Below are 23,205 nucleotides of genomic sequence, written 5' to 3'. Positions count from 1 at the left end.
GAAAGCTTGGAGCAGATTCAAACCAAGATCTGGTTGTCTTTAAAGGGCATGCTCTGTCCCTCTCTAACTTAGTGCATCTTTTAAAATGTTTAGTATCCTGACCTATGACTTGGGTAACTACTTGGTTAAATGCTAAATAGTATGTTGACAGTAATATGCATATCTAAGTATGACAGGGAACCACTTTTATTAATTCTTGCTTGAGAGTGAAATGTACAGGGCAGGGATAAGTATAGATGAGTTGGATCTGTTACATTTCTGGAACTCAGTAGCCAACAGCAATATAGACCTCAGCTATTATACTTAGTAATTGCAGCTTAGGTATCTTGGGCAGTATTGTAATAGACACAGAATGACACTTTTTCCTCTATGGTAACACTTTACATAGTACTAGGATCAGAGATTTACAAAGACTGCCATTGTAAACCATATTGCTCTGGAGAACTTAGACGTTTGTGTTTTAAAATTCACTGAAGCAATGATGGTATTTCCATTTAATGTAAACACTTTAAAATTTATGCTTTAAGCCTATAAAAATGTATAGTGTTTTTTTCTTTTTTATGTTTATTTTAGATAAAGAAGCAGTACTATAGTTAATTGAAGTTTTTCACCATCATGTGTTAGGAGAATTAAGGCTTATATGTTACCATATGAGCCTCAAGTTTTTTAAATAAAGGGATTAAAATGTATTGTTTTTTCTCTTTGCAAATTGTAACACATGTATAATAGTTTGGGCTCTTCTTGCTCTTTGTATTATCTTATTATTGTTACCACTTTGGTTATATTCCTTTGTGTAATCCATTGCCCCTAGCAAGGTGTATTGCTCTTAACAAGTATAATAAATATTTTTGCATGAAGCTGAGTCACTAAAATGTTATGAAACCCTTTCCTCAGTATTCAGTTCATTAATGGTTATTACCATCTTGTCTGATCAGTAAGTGCATGTTTTAACTTTCTTGACCCATCCCATCCTCTTGTTTACTCTGGGTAAGTAGCTCCCATGGATCAATCCCTCTATCTCTTTAGTGGAAAATTGCTGTGGCTGAGACATCATGGATGACAGCTCTGAACCTTAAATAGCTTCAATTTTGTGCTCTTCCTCTGAGGAATTTTTCTTCTTTCCAGACTTTTTAATTTTCTTTTTCTCTTTCTTTATTTGGTATTCTTCCACTAAAAAAAAAAAAAAAAAGAAGGTTGGGAATTAGCCATTTGGAAAAGTATAAATTAACTTTGGTTTTAACAGGACTTGGGCACTCACTAACATAGTGTTCCTTATTGTCTAAGGAAAGGAATTGCACCTAGGCAAAGAAGACAGCAAAAAGAAAGAAGAAATCTGACCACTGAGAAGAGACTATTAAACCTTCATTTTTTTCCCCAGTCATGTTTTTGTTCAATAACACAAAGTCTAATAAGGTCCTTTGTAAGATGTGAACTGTGTGTGAACTTTACGATCACATAGACTGATGTTAATATTACCTGCATGTGAGCAACATCATCTGTAAATACAGTGGAGGCTGTGGAGGGCCGGGTGCTTCAGATAATCAGTGATAAATCAGGGAGCGCTTGTGCTCAGATCCGTAAGTCTGGGGTCATTACCGTGTCTCCCCGAAAATGAGACTTAGCCGGACCATCAGCTCTAATGCGTCATTGGAGCAAAAATTAATATAAGATCCAGTCTTATTTTGATATACTATAAGACCTGCTATAATATAATATAATATAATATAATATAATATAATATAATATAATATAATATAATATAATATAATATAATATAGTATAAATAATATAATACCGGGTCTTATATTAATTTTTGCTCCAAAAGACACATTAGAACTGATGGTCCGGCTAGGTCTTATTTTCGGGGAGACACGGTATCATTGGGTCTGGTGGCTGGTCTCAGCCTGCTGTGGGGTCCTTGGACCTAGTATATGAACTATCAAGATATCATTTATTTAGATACTCCTTAATATTTCTCGGGAAAAATAAGTTAAACACTATTTAGATGTAATTATGACAGTCTGCCAGAGCCCCAAGACGTCTGGGCTACACCTAGGGAATAGGCAAGAGAATCAGGGACAATTGGGGAAAACCACTAAGATAAAAGATCCAGATTTGCTTTCCTCTTTGCCATAAACTAGCAGTATGATCGCTGCTAAAATCTTTTTATTTCTCTGTTTGTGTTTTTTAAATTTTTTAAATGGATTGTATCGGGTGAGCTTTAAAGCACCTATGACTTTGAAATTCTACTTCTATCAACGTTGATCCTTCTTACTATCCATTTACATTATTTAGTGCTAATGTCAATTAGCATCATTAACATTCATTCATTCATTTATTCTGTAATTATTATCGAGCACCCATCATGCATGGGGCTCTGCGATATGTCAGTGACTAAAACTGACAAAGATTCCTGCTTTCTTCTCCCCACATCTTCCAAATTCACACTCTCGCAGACAGACAGAAAATAAACATAAAATTATAAATAGGAAAGTGTACAGTATATTCGTAAACACTGTATTAAAAACGTAGAACTTGATAAGTGGGATCAGGAATACTGAGGTAAGGAGATTGAAATTTAAATGAGAGTTGGGGTAAACTTTATTGAGAAGGTGACATTGAGTAAAGACTTAAAGAAGGCAAGGAGTGAGCCGTGTGGCTATGAACTGTAAGAGAGATCCGAGCAAAGATAATGACCCGTGGAAAAGCTCTCAGGTAGGAGCACGTCTGTGTGAAACAGCAAGATGGCAGTGTGGTCAGCGGGGTCTGGGGGACCGAGATAGGAGAGGATGTCTTTCCTGTCTGGGGGAAAGACATCTGGCTCTGTGGCCATTGTAGAAAGTTTGGCTTTTACTCTGAATGAAACAGGAAACCATGACAAAGTTTGAGCCAAGGAATATGATCAGGTGAGAGATGGTGGTGGCTTAGACCAGGCTGCTGGCAATGGAAGTTTAATAAGATGTGATCAGATTGTGGTTATGTTTTGAAGCTAGAGCCAATAGGATTTCCTCACAGTTTGGATATGAGGTCTGAGAGGAAGAGAGATTTGTCTTGAACTTCTGGAAAGATGGAGTTGCCAACAACTTTGAAGGAGACTACAGGCGGAGAAGGTTTAGGGAGAAATGTCAGGAATTAAGTTTTGGTATTAGACTTTGAAGTAGAGATGCTGAGCAGAAAATAGGTCTAGGTTGGGGATATAAATCTGTGAATCACCACTTTCGAGATATGGTTTAAAGCCAAACCGGCTGGATGAAGGAGATCACCAAGAGAGTGTGCAGATAGAGAAGGGGTGCAAGGATTGAGTCCTGTTCCTCAAAGGAAGTCTGCAAAGGAAACAAGAGGTAAGGGAGATGTTTTCATATATGTGTATATTGTGAAATAATCACACCAAGTCTAGTTAACATCCATCAATGCACATAGTTATATATTTTTTCCTTTGTGCTGAGAAATTTTAAGATCTCCTTAAACTTTCTTAGCAACTTACAAAATACCGTATTATTGTAATTTTCAAATACACAGCATCTTGTTATTAGCAACTTTCAATTATACAATATCATTCTATTAATTATAGTCAACTACTTTTCTGAAATATAAGTATTACACAGTATTTAAAAAGTTCTTCCAAATCAGGACCAGTGGGTTCAATGAACACTGGTGATATTTATACTGTACTTCTCAAGAAAAGCAAAGATTTGAAAACACACCTGAAAAACACTTATGCAATCTTAAGCCTTCCTAAGAATACAGGAGTGAAGATTGGTAGGTTGAATTTTGGAAAGGATTCAACTAAAGAGCTGAGCGTGGAGCCTAGCCTGGAAATGGTATTATAGCCCTGAAAAATTGAGAATAACACATGCTCCAAGGTGGTGCATATGTACAAACATACATTGCCAAAGATGTTAAAAGAACAAATATGTGTCTAAATGAGAACTTGATACTATGTTTAAAGACTTTCTCTTAAATGGTTGACTTCTTAAGGCACTAAAGAAACTAAAACAGAACAGGATAAGAAGCAGACTTATATCCTTCCGCAGCTGATAGTGTGCCTATGTTTATATGAAATGCATTTTCTAAAGAGGTAGGGATTTTGAGGTCAGGATTAAGAGATCTAGAATTTCCATTACCCAAGTAAAGTAAGTTCTAGTTCATGACATTTGAGATTCAATTGTCAAGGAAGAAAGAGCACAGAGAACATTGGGCCCACTCTGACTTATCCACAAGTTTTAGCTTTTTAAAAAGTGTTTATTTTTAACTTGGACCAAAAAGAAAGATATAGAGAAGGGAAAACAAGATAGTAAGGAAGGAAGGGGGGTGGGAGGGAAGGAAGGAAAGAGGGAAGGGAGGAAGGAAGGAAGATTAAAATAGCAGGGAAATACTATATTTATTCTCTGAAAATGTTCATTTCTTTCTCTAAACACCTTAAAATGGATATAAAATATCTTGGTACAACGTTTAGTATCCACCCGAGTATTGTCCAGAGAATAGTAATATTGATTTAAATTGATCACAAATACCATTATTTTATCTTTTAAAAGTAGTTTTAAGAATTATTTAATGAAAACTCTGAGATATAAATGAAGAAAACTGAAAATTATTAAAATATAACCAGCTATCCCCGAGGGTAGGACTTAATGTTACTTCTATCCCTTAATTTTTTATCCTCAAAATTTCTGGAAAACGTTCTTTAGTTTGTGCTAAACATAATTGGTGTTAATTGCAACCTCATGGTTTCACTAGAGATTCCAAGGACAGTTTGAGCTACGATTCCTATTGGTTTATGTATGCTAATCTAAGGTCCAACAATTTTTTCTTAAATATCTTTGAATCCTGTACACACTCATTTCCATTTTTACTTCTGAGTGAAATCAAGCAAGCCCTAAACTTTTTAACCCAATCTAAGCTGTCAGTTCAAACAAGGTAGTAACAAAGCCCTTTGAGCAAAATTCAGTCCAGTTTTACTGGTTTGGATTCCCTACCCAGAAAACCTAGCCACTAGCATTTAGGCACAAAAGAAGAGAAACTCCAGTGGCTAAAGAGAGTACATTTTCTAGATAGGCAGTCTTTGGCTCAAGAATGCCAGAATAAAGCCCTGGAAGTCTAAAAGAAAATATGCACTTAAGCTAAAATGTTCAAAAGTGAACAAATCTCTCTATTCCTAAGTCCTAGAGTTTCTGGCAATAATTCTGACTATTGAGTGGCAGAATTTTAATTGCCCATAAGGAAATGTAGTTTTCAAAGTTTTTACATTTGGGAAATGTCATTTATGCCATCATTTTACCTATAATGTAGAGCGGGCCCTGGGAAGAGCTTCCAGTTGGCTCTAGAATAAAATTTTCAATATCTCTTAGGATGGCCTAAATATAACCCATTACTTAAAACTGGAGCCACAAAGACTGTAACTGCTGGTGGGTGGAAGTTGGTTTACTGGGCAAATGATTTAGCAAATGTCCTTCAACTAGGATTAAGTTCCTGGGAAATTGTGTCATAAAAACAAATTTACTTTCCTCAGATCTGTTAAGTTGATTTTTCCTTAGGGTTATAATTTTTAGATATGGTTTAGATATGGTTTATTGTACATATATACTTTCTTAAAAATGCTTGGTTGGCCTCTTGACTATCTCAGATGGGGAACTATATATAGTTTATGTGGTCTTTAGGGACAACCACTAACCCTTATTGTACATCATTTTTACTATCTACAAATTGAAGTTTGGGATGGGATTTAAGAAGCTGAGAGGATATGTTATCTGGTACCATGATATTTATGTTTAATAACCCATTCCAAATGGTATTCTGCTTCTACCATTGTAAGAAAGTGTCTCATTTTTATAATTCTCAAGACATTTGTTTCCATTTGTTAAAAAAGACACATGTGAAAAGCTTATGTAAAATATACATTGCATAATTGAAAGTTGGAGCTGAGCTCAAGAATCTCATTAATGAACAAAATATTATTTAGTGCCTGTATAAATAGTCCCTTGAACATGATTAGTATCATAGTTCCCAAGGATCACTTAAATGCAACATTTCATCGGATCCTTGCGTTATCTCCATTTGTAGAGTAGGAGATCGAGGCTTATAGATGTTTGATGATGGACCTTGAATTTCAGAGTTAATGAAGTTTTTGAGGAATAAAGCTGTGTAAACCAACAAAAATAGCAAAAGAAACTCATTTTGGAGTGATTTTTAAATTCCTCTGTCCTGAAGAAATCTTTCTTCATTTACTAAATGTTACAAGACTGTTTGTACTATTCAGGGGGGAAAAAGAAAAAAAAAGACACCCCTCCCCCCAAAAAAAAGAAAAGAAAAAGAAAAACCCTCAGGAACAACTGATAATAGCAAAGATCTTTTTGTCCAAAACTCAGTATTCCAAAGGTACCCACGGCACTCTATCTAATGAGTTGTATGAGGCAAACTATGGCCTATCTCTCTGATGTGATCCCACTTTGATCCTTGTTATGATTCCCAGGTGCAAAAATAGGATGTAGGATTCCCAGACTAGGCTTTCCTTATTTGCATCTCAATACCTGAGTAAGTTTGTGGCTCTTATTTCTCACAACATTTTGATTTTGTTTTCAACAGGAGTCAATAAGCCATATTCTCCCATTTACTGGTTTAGTATAGGATTTCCATTCTTAAGAAATTCATTGTGTAGAAGCTAATTCCTCCTGTCTGCAGTTATTTTGCCATCTTCTAAATGTTTTCTTATACCCATCAAATGTTTTTGTTTGCTTTAGAAAAATACTTTATCTGTATATGTGAAATTTTCTAAGATTAAGAATCAATGGCATGGAACAGTTGTATTTACCAACCACAAATTACACCGTTGTGTGTTTCAGAGTTCAAGCAGAAAGGTAGCCAGACTTCTGTCATTATCTATAACTTGAAGGCAATCTTGGGAGTCAAGCTTGGTATATCTTTTGTCCTCTCATATTTTACATCGCCCTAGGGAGTGATGAGTAAAAAATGTCATGTTTTTTTACCACTCCCACACTATTAGTCTCATCTCCCAGCTGGGTCTCTGACCCCAGCTGTCTTTCTTCATAGCTAGATCTACCTCTAAGTTTTATTTTTAGGGCCACCATTTTTATTTTGCTTTTCAGCAAATGGTGTGTGAGCAGGGAAATTTATTATGCTCTGGTGAGGGGAAAACATGCCTGGAATTCTTGCTATTTTCAAGTTGCTGAAGCAGTATTTTGATAGGTAATTTTGAAAATTCTATGTTGCTAAGAAAATAGATTTTAAAAGTTCTCATTACATGAAAAAAAATCATAATTATATATGGTGACAGATGTTAACTAGACTTTGTGCGGTGATCATTTCTCAATGTATGCTAGTATCAAATCGTTATGTTGTATGCCTGAAATTAATATAATGTTATATGCCAATTATACCTCAAAAAAAAATGGACGTTTTCTGAGATTACAAAAATAATGCTATATATGTGAAGTATGAATAACTGGCACAAAGTTGTTAACACCTTTGTAGACGTTCATTCGGTTCTTCCTTACTGTAAAGCTACTGATATTTTTACAGTTCCTTTTTTTTTTTCTGTTTCTTTTCTCATCAGTTTACCAATGTTAGGACTCATTGATTTTCAAAGGCCTTTAGGACATGCCTGGCCCAGGACTTTGAGAAAAGGAGGAGGAGAAGCCATCCTCATTTTAAATATTAGGTTGGTGCAAAAGTAATTGTGGTTTTTGCAATTATTTTTAACCTTTTAAACTGCAGTTACTTTTGCACCAACCTAATATAATTAAGGGGTTATCTGTAAGAGTTGCATATATTGCTCATAGTTTACTGGGAAAAAGGACAAAAGCCTTGATGTTTCCCTTGTCTAACATGGTGTCTGGCATGAAGTGAATTCCACAGGAGTAGCCCCTGAGCACAACAGAGCAAAATTATTATTATTATTATTATTTTAAAGATTTTTTATTGGGGAAGGGGAACAGGACTTTATTGGGGAACAGTGTGTACTTTGAGGACTTTTTCCAAGTCAAGTTGTTGTTCTTTCAAGTAAAATTATTATTATTAATTTTTAAGTTCATTTATTTTTATTTATTTTAAATTTTATCTTATTGGGGAATATTGGGAAACAGTGTGTCTCTCCAGGGCCCATCAGCTCCAAGTTGTTGTCCTTCAATCTAGTTGCGGAGGGCTCAGCTCAGCTCTAAGGCCATTCATCATTTTCAATCTTAGTTGCAGGGGGTGCAGCCCACCATCCTATGCAGGAATTGAACCGGCAACCTTGCTGTTGAGAGCTCGAGCTCTAATCAAGTGAACCATCCAGCCACCCCCAAATTATTATTTTTATATTCAAGTGTTTGTAAAACATTTCCCTCTGCTGGCTGGCTGATGGAATTACTTCTAAAAAATCACATACAGGAACCAATTTGCTACCTGCTCTCAAAATTCTCTGCATTCCCACCTCTAGCAACCTACTATTAAATGCTTTCTTGCGACTTTTCCTTCTTTTTAAATATAACTTTATTGATTTCCCTTTTTCCCTAAATTAGGTGTGTAAGAAATGTCGATGCAGAGAGGATATTATGTTTTTATTTACAACAAACTTGAAATTTGCCCTCAGAAATAAACAACTTTAGCCCCGAATCATTCTAGCCAAATTCAGGATTTTCAAGGGAGAGAAACAGATAGGAGGACCTCAGACCCACTAGTGGCCATGCCTTTTTATCTTTGGACAATTTGGTTCACAAGAGCAGAAGGCTCATGGAGTCCAACAAGAACAGAAAAACTGCAGAAAATTAGTCTCAAATCTATGTGTAATAATAGTCAGTCTATAGATTGTCTGCAATCTTCACTTGGTCTTTTGCTAACAGGGACTTTCCTCACTGCTATGAAGGGAAGGCAGAAGCATCCAATTTGGGACGCAGACAGTTTGGCATTTTACTCCCAACAATTTAACTGGAAATCCTGGTGCCTGTGGTCTTTGGCACCCACGGGACTATGCCATGAAGTATTAGTTCAGCGTGCCCAGCAGTTCACCCACGTAGTACGGAAATAGCCTGGGGTGACCAAAATGCAAACCCAACTCTAATTACTAGAGAATTGGAAATGAACACACACAGTCTTTATCTACATTCTTTAAGACCACACTGTTTTCGTTATACATATCCTAATGCTGAACTTCTCTGGGACCAAAAGACATTTAATTTGTGTTCCAACTTAGGTAATTTACTTCCAAACTTAGGTAATGGCAAACGCGGTTTTAAGGGAGGTGAGGAAACCCTCAGTTGAAAATAACGTAGTTGATGCTCTGGATTTCCACTTGTACCTTCCATTCTCAATATTATTTTACATTTTCTCTGAGTGGGAGGTCACTTTTTATTCGCAAAGAGTTCACTGCTATAGTAAACAATGGTGGATTATTTTTGCTCAAAGATACCTGAATTTAGATGTGAGGGTTAATTTGGCAACTCATCCTCAATCACACAGCTTGTTCTGAGTCAATCTCTCTTTCCACACTCACAGCTGACTCATCCATGTGGGTGAGGAACATGGACTACGTTCATTCACTCAGATGAAGCTCCTGCCTCTTCCTAGGTGGGGCCTTGGGCACATTGCTTCTAGGAGTTTCATTTTCCTCATCTCTCACGTAGAGATAATAATACATCCCTACTTTACAATGTGGTCATGTGGATCAAATTAGGATTGAACGTGTTAAGTGCTGAGCATGTAGTAAACACTTAAAATACACTTAAAATATTGTTACTATTTTCTCTATAGATATCATCAATTCTTGAAAATGCATTATTTTGTAGACAACTCAAATTGTGTACAAAAGGGAATAATCTTGTATCAAGTCATCAAGTATAACTCCCTAAGTGTATGTGGGTACCATCAAATTAATTTAGGAGTATTAGAGGCATATATGACTGTAATAGACACACACATACACACATACTGTATACACACACAAATGATATATATATATGCTGTTGTTTTCGGTTTATTTGGAAAAGGATGTAGTGTGAAAAAATTTTTTTCTCCATTTACATGGATTAAATCTATATTCTCCTTATTTTGGTTTTGCCTCATTACTCCTGACTGCTGTAAGATCTTTTGGCTGCTTGGTGACTCTGATTTGTGAGCCAGGTCTAGAAAAAAAATACTAGGAATTTTCTTAAATGACAAATGTGCTTGGTGTTGTTTAACATGGAATCACTGAGGTCATTTTCTTTTGTGAACAGGTATCTTTAAATCAGACCTTTATGACTGGCAGATGCATAACATTTGTAAAGCAGAGGAATGTGTTCTAAGATCAGAAATGTATTTACTTTACGATCCTCTGATTTCATGGTACCTGAAATTTTCAATGAAGTTTATTTTTATTTTTTAATGAAATTTCTTTCAAAATTCCATGGTGCTAAATGGAAACACATCTGTTGCCCCTTCCTCATCTAGGCTACTTCTTGCCTGATGGCCTCCATTTCCTCGCCTTGCATCTCCTCCTGCCATGTCCAGCATTCTCTTTCCACTATAGTCTGAATGAGCTCTTCAAAATGTGTATCTAATCATGTCTCTCTCCTGCTTAAAATCATTAACTGTTGTCCCTGTGCTCATGGGATAAAATCAGAAATCCTGACCTTGGCCTCCAGCTCCCTCACTTCCTTTGTCCCAGCCACTCTGCCTGACCCTCTATAATCAAACCATACTTGTCATCCTGTTAGTTTCTTGTGCCTCTTTCCATCGAATGGCCAACTCATTTGGTCTTTGCATAGACGGAATGTGGTTCTCTTTCTTCTTTCTCCCCGCCATTGCCTTGCATTAATCTCCACCGTCCTAAATGTCATTTGCTCAGAGATGTTTTTCTTGGTCGCTTATGGGTGATCGATGTATTGCCCATTTCTTGACACATTGTATTTCTTCCTAGTAGCGTTTATCACAGCTGTAATAAAGTACTTATGTGGTTAGATAGGTAACGTCCCCAACATTTTGTATGTAAGCTTTTGAGTGGAGAGTCGCTCAGGTTTTGCTTATTTAGGTAGTGGAGCGGTCATTGCACTGGTGTCAGGATATGTGGTTCTGTCACTTGCCGGCTGGGTAACTTCAGAAGGTTATGTATCTCCATTTCCTAGGTACCAAGGAACACGGGGATCTTCCTGCCTCCCCAACTAACACAGGTTTGTCAGAGTCCAATGAAAAATGGGGAAGTACTTTGTAAACTCTAAATATCTACAGATGTATGATGATTTAATTGTGGAAGGATTTATAACATGTTGGTGGTAAAATAGTTAACAATCAGTTCAGAAGGGTATAAAGCCCCCTCTCCCAATTCTTCTCTTCAGAGTTAGCCACTCTTGTCAGTTTCTGTGTGTCGTATCCTTGTCCTTTTAACTACAGTCAAGAGATTGATCTGTGTATATAGACGTATATACATACGTGTGTATATGTATATTGTGTGTGTCTATGTATGTACATATGTATAAACGCAAATTAGATCTAATACTGTTTATCGTTCTAATGTTCCACTTACTGTGTCATGGACATTTTAATAACAGTGGATATAAAGTTCTTTTAAGTGCCGCATAGTAGTCCACTGTGTGCGTGTGCTGTGATTTATCTGCCACATTGATGGACGTCGAGCTTGTTTCTATTTTTCTCTAGTATAATCAGGGCTTCGATGAACACCCTTGCCCAATTTGATTTCTTACCTTCTCTGCTTAAAATTATCCAATGGTTTATTTTTACACTGTACACTCACATCTCATGCCGGACGGCAGAAGTCTGGTGTTTACAGAGTAGCAGCAGAACCAAAGTTGTCTTTATGATATAACCTGTAGCTCTGGGGCAGTTTCAGAATTATCTCTACTATAGCCTCCCTGCTCTCGCAAAGCTGACCTGTTCATGGCATCTCACTTTCTGATTCTATCTTTTTACCTTTAGCACGTAAATCCCCTGCTTGAATATGTTTCCTTACCCCTCTCTCTCTCTCTCTCTCTCTCTCTCTTTCTCTCTCTCTCTCTCTCTCTCTCTTTTTTTCTTCCTTCATGACACAGTCAAAAATCTACCTCTTCCCACAAGTTTGTGCAGGCTAGTTCCATTACAATTTTTTTTTTTTTTTTCAGCCAAATACACTTTATTTCTTTTCTCTCTCAGCTGACAAGGAGCCTGGTGATGGAAATGATCATACAGGGGCCAACAGTGGAGACGGGAGAGCAAACAAAGGGCTGGCTCTGGGCTAGGCTCTGTGATTTGGCCACCATTACAATTTTTTGATGCCATCAATGGTCTGGTTATTTTTTTTAAACAAGCATTTGTTGAATTGTTATGGTGTCCGTCTCACTACAGCAGAAATGTACATGGATATAAGTATTTTGTAAGATTTATTTAGTTATTCCTTCTTTGTAAATTGCCACAATCTACCTTAACAATGAATAACAAGTATGCCATTGCCTACCCTCTGGAATCCTACTGCCAGATTTTGATCGCTATGTCAGAATTTGTTTTTGCTACACCTGAGTGCTCATAGTGCTGCCTGTGAGATGGTACGATATGGTTAGAGTGGGATAAAACTTTTCCTTGTGAGAGGTAAGGGGAATTCCTTAACATCAGATTGGTACTGAAAGACTATGTGGTCACTGGAATATGCAAGAATTTTGTCTCATGAATATTTAAAAGATTGTGGTAGGGGCAGTGAACCCATCTGGTTAATAGTGACACTCCTACCCGATGACCAGTTGTTGAGTGAAGTAACTATGGAGCCGCGACTGTGTTGGAGTAATTGCTATTTGTTAATGCTGTTTTGTATTTGTTCAGTGTTCCTTTAAGGACACACTCACACAAATTCCAGGATTCAAAAACGTGCCTGGAACAAATTTTTGCTTTGGCCAGTCACCATGTCTTTCCAGAATGAAAGAGGGGTCTTTTCTTTTTTTCAAACAACTGTAATGTCTGCTACAGAGCTGAGTATCAGGTACTCAACAAGAACTTCTGAGTATCAACTGGCACCTAGGGTCACCAAGAAAACCAAACCAAAACACAAAACTACAACAAAAACCAAGTTAGAATTAGTTTACAAGCCACTAGAGAAGTGAGACTTACTTCAACATAATTCTGTTTGGGGTGTTTTCTCCTGTATAGGAGAAATGGCAAGAGTATTCTGTTATCAACAGCACGCTTATCAGCCTAAGAGACAGCAGTCTCCCTCCCTGCAGCAGGCTGTCAGAGTTACCGAGCTGCGAACAACCCCACCTTACAAAGGGCAGGTTAGAGACAAACCAAAGAACAGTCTGAATCACAACAAAAATAACAGTAACATAATAATGATAGCAGCTATGATTTAATTCTTACACTAGGCAATCTTTGTTTTATATATATTATCTTATTTTAATTTTCACGACAGCCTCGTGGGGATAATTATTATTATATAAATGAAGTGAGCCTTGGAGCGTTCATACAATTTGCTCAAGTCACACTGCAAGCAATTAGTAGGGACAGGATTCCAATCCATTCCTATCTGACTAATACATATATTCTAACCATTATTTTCTACTCTTCAGGTGAGAAGGGGGAGAGGATTGTAGGGCTGTTTGGTCACATTGACACAGTTAGATAACCACAGCTGAAACATCTAACTAAATTCTTAACAGATACAAAGTTTGGGAACTAAGGAATTCCAAGATAATTAAAAATTTATCTTAATCAGGAAGGGGGTGGGCGGGGTTCACCTTGCGTGGACTTAATTTCTCTCTCTAAAGCTCTGTGTTTCATGGATGAAATCACCAGGGCTGTTCACCTGGCCATTCCCACAGTCATCCTGGACGGCAGGGTCTGGCACAGGGATGTTGGAAGGCTACTGTTTGTCAGGAGGCTGGACACACCTTTGATCATTACCTACCCAGAATGTCCTTATAATTCCCTGATGGGTCACTTACATTTTATCACTTCCTAGTGGTCATTAGTCCAGACAGCTTTCAAAGCCAGGGCCTGGTGTGCAGGTGGACAACAGTATAATTCAGGCAGGAAATAGCTGCTCCTTCTGCATCACAATGTGCTATTCTCTAAAGATATAAGGAGGCATTACACTAATCTCTTCTAAACTGGAACTCCAGTGGCCCAGGGTTCAATTTAAAAACTGAAGAACAATGAAGTGGATGGAAAATGATTCTTCAGAATTCAAGGAAATAAGAGGAAGCAGGGGTTTGGATGATATAAAAAAATGGAAAAAACCCATTTATATTTGACTTTGGCATGCATTACATAATTTCTTCTGTCCAGCACGCATACCCACTGTAGTTATGTTTTATTTGACTGAGGTTAGACATATTTTCAACTACTAAGTATGTCAAACCTGAACATTACAGAGGGGTGACCAGATATACATTGAGCACAAAGAGCCTCTCTACATTGCGTTGTTAATTTGTGCTGTCTGTCACTGAGTGTTTAAGAAGAAGGTTTATAAATAGTTCAAATATTATCTTTACACCCAAACCAGCCTCATCAAGACAGTTCTGCTCATTCACAAGTTTGTGAGACAGGAACCTGTTTAGAGACAGGATTCCAACTGATATTCTTTGGGGATTTTAGATATTGTATAGTAGAAATATCTACCTTAGAGGTTTAATATGAGGGTTAAATAATGAATATACCTAAAACAATATAAGCTATTAGTAGTAGTAGTAGGAAAAGCTATAGAATAAATGAGAAAGACATGCATTATGCTAATAATATTTGGAACTCATATGTTGAGTTTGTCTAAAAATATAAGTTGTAGGTATTTATTCATTCAATATTGAGAACGACCTATGTCCCAGGCTGTGTTTTAAGTGTTGGAAAGAAGCAGTGACTAAAACAGACCAAATTTCTGCATTATGGAGCTTACATTCCAGGGGATGTGCAAAATGATTTTCCTTATTCTCTTTAAAACATTGCTTGTGCTGGTTTACTATCTTATTATTATTATTATTTTCACTTTTCAAGGAAAAGCTTCACATAGCAGGAAGAATTTCATTTTGATGTGAACAAGAATTATTATTTGGGGGGGTGGCTGGTTAGCTCAGTTGGTTAGAGCGCAGTGCTCTTGACAGTGAGGTTTCCGGTTCGATTCCCACATGGGCCAGTGTGAGCTGCTCCCTCCACAACAAGATTGAAACAACTACTTGACTTGGAGCTGATAGGTCCTAGAAAAACACACTTAAAATAAACAAAAGTTTAAAAAACAAACAACAAAAAAAAGAATTATTATTTTGTATTTTTATCTATTTACATCATCTCTCCTATCAGTCTCTAAAGTTTAAGGGCCAGACTGGCAGTTGGTTAATTTTTCATTCTTCACTGCCTAGGACAGTGTCTTCTTGTAAATAGCATGAAATACAAATATGTTTGCTGAATGGCCCACCAATTCCAATAACAAATTATGGATCTTTGTCTCATTACTTTGTAGCTGCATTTTCTGTACGTGCAAAGATAACTAATAATAGAAGGTGATAAAGATAAAGTGCCAAGTTAATGATATATAAAAGACGTGCTATAAAAGATCCTCAGGGAGAGAGCTCATTTTGCATGAGAGTGATTACAGAAGAGAGGAAATAAATTTAGTCTTGAAGAATCTGATTCAGGTAAAAGAGGAGGAAGGCATTACTACTAGATAAGTGGAAATTTCCCGCTTGGAAGAACTACCAAGAGCCTTGGGAAGTTTTACTTTGTTCTCTAGGCAATGGTAAATTAGTGAAGGTTTCTCCCTCGGAAATTGACATGTGGTTTGTGAAAATGGCCTTCCCAGCTATACTTGGTTCTATTGCCTAAATTTAGATTTTAGAAATGGTCAGAATCTAATGAAATTTAGTAGAATTTAATATGTCATACAGTCTATTAGGTGGATTTCCATCAGCATTAAAAAGATGAAAAATAGAACAGAATACAAAGTATTAAAGTATGTCACTTATAGTGAGGCTAAGTATTGTTTAATGAAACTTCCATTTCAGTTGTGTACATGTGGTTAAGTGTGTATAGAGGGAACTGGAAGTGGATTTCAGCCAAAAATATTTAAAACCACTGAGCTAGAGTCCTTAATGAGATTCTTAACTAGTGAGCACATCTTTCTTTTCTCCGTAGCAGAAATAATTGTATTCCTACTAGTAAGTGTACATATATACTTTATCACATACATATCAGATTATCATATACAGAGGCCAGATTGTGTTTTGTCAAAGACAAAACCCAAAAAAGTAATGATATTGATTTTATTCAGGTTGTTACAATAGGGAGAGCACCGTAGATGTGAAGTCAGTGTTTTGGTGGTGTGGTTTTACCTGGCACTGTTATAGGGAGAAATAGAAAAGTTACAGGTGAGTGCTTTACAGTTGTTTTGTAATCAAGGGGAGTCTCAGTCAGTTATCTGTGCAGGAAATGTTTATCCGTGTGTCTAGCTAGTTTGGGGGTTGGGGGGACAAACAGTTTTAATCTCAGCTAAATCATTTGTGACACAACAGGGAGTTGAAGGGTCTGTGTCTGTTCTTGTCAGCAGGTTCAGGCAAAAGGGGAAAGGTCTGTGTTTGTCCCTGTCACATGTAAACAAAGAAGTCATTGAGAGTCTTATGGAAGTCATCAGGAAGAGTGAATCTTATCTATGCCATATGGGGAAAGGTGATTCTTTTTTTTTTATGGTAAACTACTTCCCAGAACACAAGAGTGGGGGGATTTTTGAACACTAGCTGTTTTCCAGAAGCACAGAGCTCAGGTAAACTTTAACATTGTCAGTTTTCTCTTCTGGGTTGGCTTTAAAGAAAGAATAGAACCGAATTTCTGACCACTTGCTACAAGTGGTTATTCTTTTTTTTTTTTTCTTTTTAGATTTTTGTTTTTAATTGGGAAAGGGGAACAGTGTGTACTTCCAGGCCTTGAAAGGTCAAGTTGTTGTTCTTTCACTCTTAGTTGTAGAGGGTGCAGCTCAGCTCCAGGTCCTGTTTAGTTGCAGGGGGCACAGCCCACCATCCCTTGCGGGAGTCGAACCGACAACCTTGTGGTTGAGAGGATGCATTCCAACCAACTGAGCCAAGTGAGCCATCCGGGAGCTCAGCGGCAGCTCAGCTCAAGGTGCCGTGTTCAATCTTAGTTGCAGGGGGTGCTGCCCACCATCCCTTGCGGGACTCGAGGAGTTGAACTGGCAACCTTGTGGTTGAGAGCCCACTGGCCCATGTGGGAATCGAACTGGCAGCCTTCAGAGTTAGGAGCATGGAACTCTAACTGCCTGAGCTACCGGGCTGGCCTACAAGTGGTTATTCTTAAGAGTATGCATCCAACCAATTTCTTGGATAATAGTTGATGGTGACTAACACTGTTGAGCATATAATTTTGTAACAGGAAACTTCTTTTTGCTCTGAGAATAATTGGTACTGAAAAAGATCATTTAAAGTGAATCTCCTTTCAGGGCAAAATTTAATAGAAGACAGCAAAAACAAAGTTTGAACGGATTTTTATCTTGAAAAAGGAAACTTAAAATGATGAAAATAAATTGATTGTATCAATTATCTAATAGGATGCAATTCGTAATCGCAAATATAAGCTAACTTTAGAACAAAGAATGGGTGAGATGTTGATTTTCCTGAGATACTTGTATCATAGCTTCACAATATGCGTCCCTTTATTTGTGATTTTCATTGCACAATTTTATAGAGGATACCATTGGCCAAAAATATTCAAGGGCTTCATCAATTTCATGAAATGTCTTTCAATTCTTTAGTATTCACTTTATTCTTTTTTGAAGTGCCTGTATTTCCTGCTCTTCCTCATTTGATAGGTGGTCTAACTCTATTAAATGCTCATCTGTCAATGGCTTTGCCTGAACAATTCCAGCAGTCCTTTCCTTTCCCTGCCATCAGATTTATATTTGTTGTATGTGATGTCACCTTGTAGTTGATTTGTATCGAATGTATGACATTGTTGGATATTTAAAACAAAGACTATGACCCAGTGTGTGGGTTATTTAAGTGACTACAAATTGTCTTGGTTCTGTAGTCAGTATTTTCCTTTACTTTATGATGACCCTCATTGCTGTATCTAAATTTCTAATCATGAAAACTTCAAGAGAAAACTCCAATAAAAACCATTCTTCTGCAGTTTACATTCTTTATTTGATGTAATTCTCACCTCAACTCTATGATGCAGGTGATATTATTATCCCCAGTACACAGATGAAAAAAAAGAGTCTGAGAATTTGTGTAATTTGCCCTAAGTCACAGAGTTACTAAAATAGGAATTGAACTCAGGAATGTTTAATAACACAGTTTGTACTCTTCAGTGAAATGGTATGCTAGCTTCCTCCTCACCAAGCCCACCCATTTTTATTTTCTCTACCCTAATTTTTCTCTTTGCCTTGATTTTCTTATCTACTTATTAGAAATTTAGTTTAATCTTGTTATATAGTATTTTTAGCCAATTTAAGTCCCTTGTAGGAATAAAGAAAGGTATATATACATTTTTTCCCAAAGTAAGTATCCTTTTTAAGGTAATTTGGAGAGAAAGTATGCTGGTCACTTACACAGGTACTGGAGTCCTATAAACTAGAGTTCAATTTCCAACTGTGTCATTTATTGGCTGAATGATCTAACGTTAAGGTTTAAAGTTTCAGTGTCCTCAGACAATAATTTAGTGGTTACCAGATGGTAAGGGGGTCGGGGGTGGGTGATGAGGGTAAGGGGGATCAAACATATGGTGATGGAAGGAGAACTGACTCTGGGTGGTGAACACACAATGGGATTTATAGATGATATAATACAGAATTGTACACCTGAAATCTATGTAAATTTACTAACAATTGTCACCCCAATAAATTTAATAAAAAAAAAAAAGTTTCAGTGTCCTCACTGGTAAAATGGTGAGGTTAATATTACCTATCTCATAGGGGTGTTTTAAGATTAAATACAGTAATACAACTAAAGTGCTTTGCAGCCTGCCTTTTACATGGAAGGCACCTAATAAACATTTCCATCATCTTTGTTTTTATGTTGACAATAAGACGAAAGGGGATAATCCAGGAAACAGTGACCTGGGCTGAGAAAAAGCAGCCCTGCTTCATTCTAAGTTCCACCACTCGTATGTTACTTTTATTTCTCTCCATTTATAAGTCATCAAGAAGAGACAACCATTATTTTTTCCAGGTTGAGTGAATTCTTATAACTTCTTTGGAAAGGCATCATCTAAACTAATTCTATCAAGTTACAGATATTTGATCAATTTAAAGATAGACAATATAGCACTGAAGTAGGTATTACCTATGAATCTCAAAGGAAAACGATAATGGTCTTGGGCTGACTCATTTTGGGTGCTTGTGTAATGCTAGATTGTGTTAGTGTGACGAGAAAGCCCACAGGGGACAATGCTTTGGATCATGGTGGTATTAGATGAAGCTTCTTTGCATAGTCAAGAAGATTTCTTTTGGGCTACATGATTCTATGGTGACTAAATTCTGTTCTCACTTAGACCCAGATTTGCAAATAAGAACTATATTTTAAGTTTCAACTTTAAATTTTAAAACATAGTATATGGTCTTGAACAAAAGCAACATTCTTAAGGATGTCTGGAAGGTCAAAGATGATTTACATGTTGTGGCCAGATTGCTCAGTTGATTAGAGTGCAAGCTCTGAACAACAGGGTGGCAGGTTTGATTCCCACAAGGGCCAGTGAGCTGCGCCCTCCACAACTAGATTGAAGAAATTAACTGCTGCTGAGCTCCCAGAGGGGCGGCCGGATGGCTCAGTTGGTTGGAGCGCATCCTCTCAACCACAGGTTGCCACCATCCTGCAAGGGATGGTGGGCTGCGCCCCCTGCAACTAGCAACTGCAACTGGACCTGGAGCTGAACTGCACCCTCCACAACTAAGATTGAAAGGACAACAACTTGACTTGGAAAAAAAGTCCTGGAAGTACACACTGTTCCCCAATAAAAGTCCTGTTTCCCCTTCCCCCCAATAAAATCTTAAAAAAAACCACATAAGACCTGGTATTATATTATGTTATGTTATGTTATATTAGATTATACTGGGTCTTATAGTAAAATAATACTGGGTCTTATATTAATTTTTGCTTCAAAAGATGCATTAGAGCTGATGGTCAGGCTAGGTCTTATTTTTGGGGAAACACGGTAGTTCTAGTTCTGTCAGTGTGATAGTATTCAAATAGAGGACTAGCTGGAGCTTGGAAAATAACAAATACAGGAGGAATGGAGTTGGAGAAAAACTTATGGAAAATGAAATATGAAAATATAAAGGAAAGCTAAATTTTTATGACTGGTCTAATCCTTTGGCTCCTCATACTTATGAATTACAATTAGGGAAACGAGATGGTATAGGAGATGAGGAGGTAAACTTGAAATTGGGGGACCTGTGCTTTAGCTTTGGCTCTTCAGTTAGTTTGCTGAGTGCCTGAGAAACTCACTAAATATTTTTGGGTCTCTGTTGTCACACCTGAAATATGAATAGTTAGATTCAGTGCTTCTTAACCAGAGATGAAAGCTCCTCACATTACGTGGGGAGTTTGTTTAAAGACACATGGCCCAGTGTAACCCCAAGGAATATGTATTAACTAGGTTTGTGATGGACCCAGAGCATGATGTGTCTTTCCGATATTCATTTCTGATTAAGAATCGGTAGGTTAGATACTCCCTTAATGTTGCTTCTAGTTCAGCTATTTCCTGATTCAATGACTATCAACCCCACAACGACTTTTTGGAGTTAGCAGTGGTTAAGAGTCTTATGTGTCTGGCAGACACTGTTGGTTGTACCCTTCTTCCTTTAGGAATACAAACCTAAAATTTTAGCTGGGAACAGCCTTCCAGAATAAAAATTACATTTCCCAGCTTTCCTTGGGTATGACCATAGACTAAATTCTTGCCAAAGGGAAGTGGTATGTGCAAATTCTGAAAGTGCCCTTAAACAAAGGAAGTATGCCATTCTTCCTTCTTTTTCTGACAGCCATGCATAAACGATAGCGAAAGATGGGTCAGCCATGTTGGTCCATGACATGGGAGGTGCGAGTTGAAGATGGAAGAGAACTAAGACAGAAGTAGCCTGGATCCAAGACACCATGGAGTGCCATGTCAGTCACGAACTTACTGCTTCCAGGCTTCCTTTCCATGTGAGAGAAATACATTATTATCAAGTTAAAGTAACTGCTATTTTGGTTTTACTCTTTCTTTCAGCCAAACCCATTTTTAACTAACACAATGTGGAGCAAGAAAAGACTTTATGGACTCCAATTCTGTTTCCCAATGTACATGTCAGCAAGAATTTGAATGTCTATTTTACTGTGGCTTTTTTCCCCCTAATTCTATAAGTGTTGCATATCTATAAGACAGAGAATAAAATTTTATTTCACAGAGAGCACTTTTTTTATAGCCAAAAATTGATGGAGGGTAGGAACCAATTTTCTTCTTATGATTTTATCTTTTTCTCTAGGAATATGTATAATTTCCTTGGCATCTCTCTCTCTCTCTCTCTCTCTCTCTCTCTCTCTCTTTCTCTCTCTCTCTCTCTCTCTCTCTCTCTCTTTCTCTCTCACACACACACACACACACACACAAACACAATTTGGCCTCAAAAATGGCTAGTTATCATCAACTTGTATGAAACTTGGTGGGCCCTGAACTACAGCGAAACACCAAGAACAACCCTTTAAATTACATAATCTGTTGCTAACAATTGTTATTACTTGAAAATGAGCAAACATGTGGTCCTCAGTTTTTAAAATACTTCTATATATTTTTCAAAATTTGGGTTTGACAAAAACTCATTAGAAAAAATGTTAATCCATTTCCTGCCCATGTGTAGTTAAATGAAAACACACACACACACACACACACACATTCACACCATATATACTATAATGAAATTTGGGTTTTTTGTACCTTTTAAGTTTCTGATTGGGAACAGGGATGGGATGATGGTGAAAGTAAAATTAGATAAATGCATATGTATATATTAAGTTTGGCAAAAGATCTGCCAAATTCTGGGAACAGAAGTCATGTGAATAACTTTTGCTATTTCCAAACCTTTCTTAATAAATAGCGGTAGAGTGTGACAGTAAGTATTTCAGGAAATTTAATAAGCTCACTTTCTCTCTCTTTCTTTCGTACACACACACACACACACACACACACCCCACCCTAAAACAAACTCATCCTCACATATAGAATAGAAACCAAACCATATCAAACCATACAAAAAGAAGTAAGAAAGGGGAGGAAAAAGAAAATAGAGACTAAGTCCCAAGAGCTCTCTCTTTTTACCTTCATTCCTCTCATCCGGGTTAGTGTAGATGGAAGCCACAGTAAATAAGGAAAATATAACAAAGGCCAATAAAATGAATGCTATTTCCAGGTTGGTGAATGGAAGCTCCATGAACCACCACAAATGTCTTCACCTTCAATAGAAACCAAACATGGGCTTAGCACACTCTCATCCAGAGAAAGCTAGTTCAGCAATTATTTATTTTAGAGTCAAAACACATACGAGGTTTATAAAAACTTGTTAAACTATTTCTGTGCACCTGGAACAATACATTTGGGACTAGCAAAAATGAAGCGTGCTCTCATTTCTTAAAATTTGGCATAACTATCGGTGTATGTGTATTTTCACCTTTACTAGGTAGATTGGAATTCTGAATGGCAGAGTCAATTTGTGTTTCTACACATTTGTGAGTTTTTTGGACACAACTCTGGAAGTGATGACAGAGTATATTTCATTTCATGAAGAAAGAAGTAGGTAATGTTGATATCTATCTGGCATGACTACATTCAGATTCAAAGTAAAATCTCTTTGGTTCATGTGCCTGAAATGACCTGTCATTTGGTAGCCAGGTGATATTTGTATGTGTGCAGGTGCATGTTGTGTGTGTGTGTTTTCTTTTTTACATAGAAACTTATTTTGTGGAGACTATATGACAGTTCAAGCACTTTCCTTCTTGTTAATTATGAAGTTACATCCATATTAATTATTTTAAGAAAGGAGGTGAGATGTCTCAACAAACTGATGCTGGCTCTTAATCCTGTGTTATCAGTTTTCCTCCTAGAGAGACTCTGTGCATATCTCGTGTCATGATGGGTAAAAGCAACCCCAAATTTCAATACTGAGCCAAATAGTGATCCTAGTTTAGGAAGGAAAGAAGGCTTCAGGGGGAAATTTGGATCTTCAGGTTGGCACCAAAGAAATCCCAGCTTTCAGTAGAGAAGAAAGGCAAAGTCAATCCAAAG

General features: G+C 37.1%; 1 protein-coding gene across 1 annotated transcript; it reads right to left on the bottom strand.

Annotated features, from left to right (window-relative positions):
* Positions 1-1,072: 1,072 nt before the first annotated feature.
* On the bottom strand, positions 1,073-22,354 carry SMIM31 (small integral membrane protein 31; the record flags this gene model as incomplete). Its single annotated transcript, XM_081077383.1, has 2 exons — positions 1,073-1,170; positions 22,243-22,354. 2 exons carry the CDS (start codon positions 22,352-22,354, stop codon positions 1,073-1,075), a joined length of 210 nt encoding a protein of 69 aa, XP_080933509.1.
* Between the last annotated feature and the right edge of the window lie 851 nt (positions 22,355-23,205).

The sequence above is a fragment of the Rhinolophus hipposideros genome (genome assembly GCF_964194185.1).
Source record: "Rhinolophus hipposideros genome assembly, chromosome: 16".
NCBI lineage: Eukaryota > Metazoa > Chordata > Mammalia > Chiroptera > Rhinolophidae > Rhinolophus > Rhinolophus hipposideros.
This window is presented reverse-complemented; position numbering and strand designations above follow the sequence as displayed.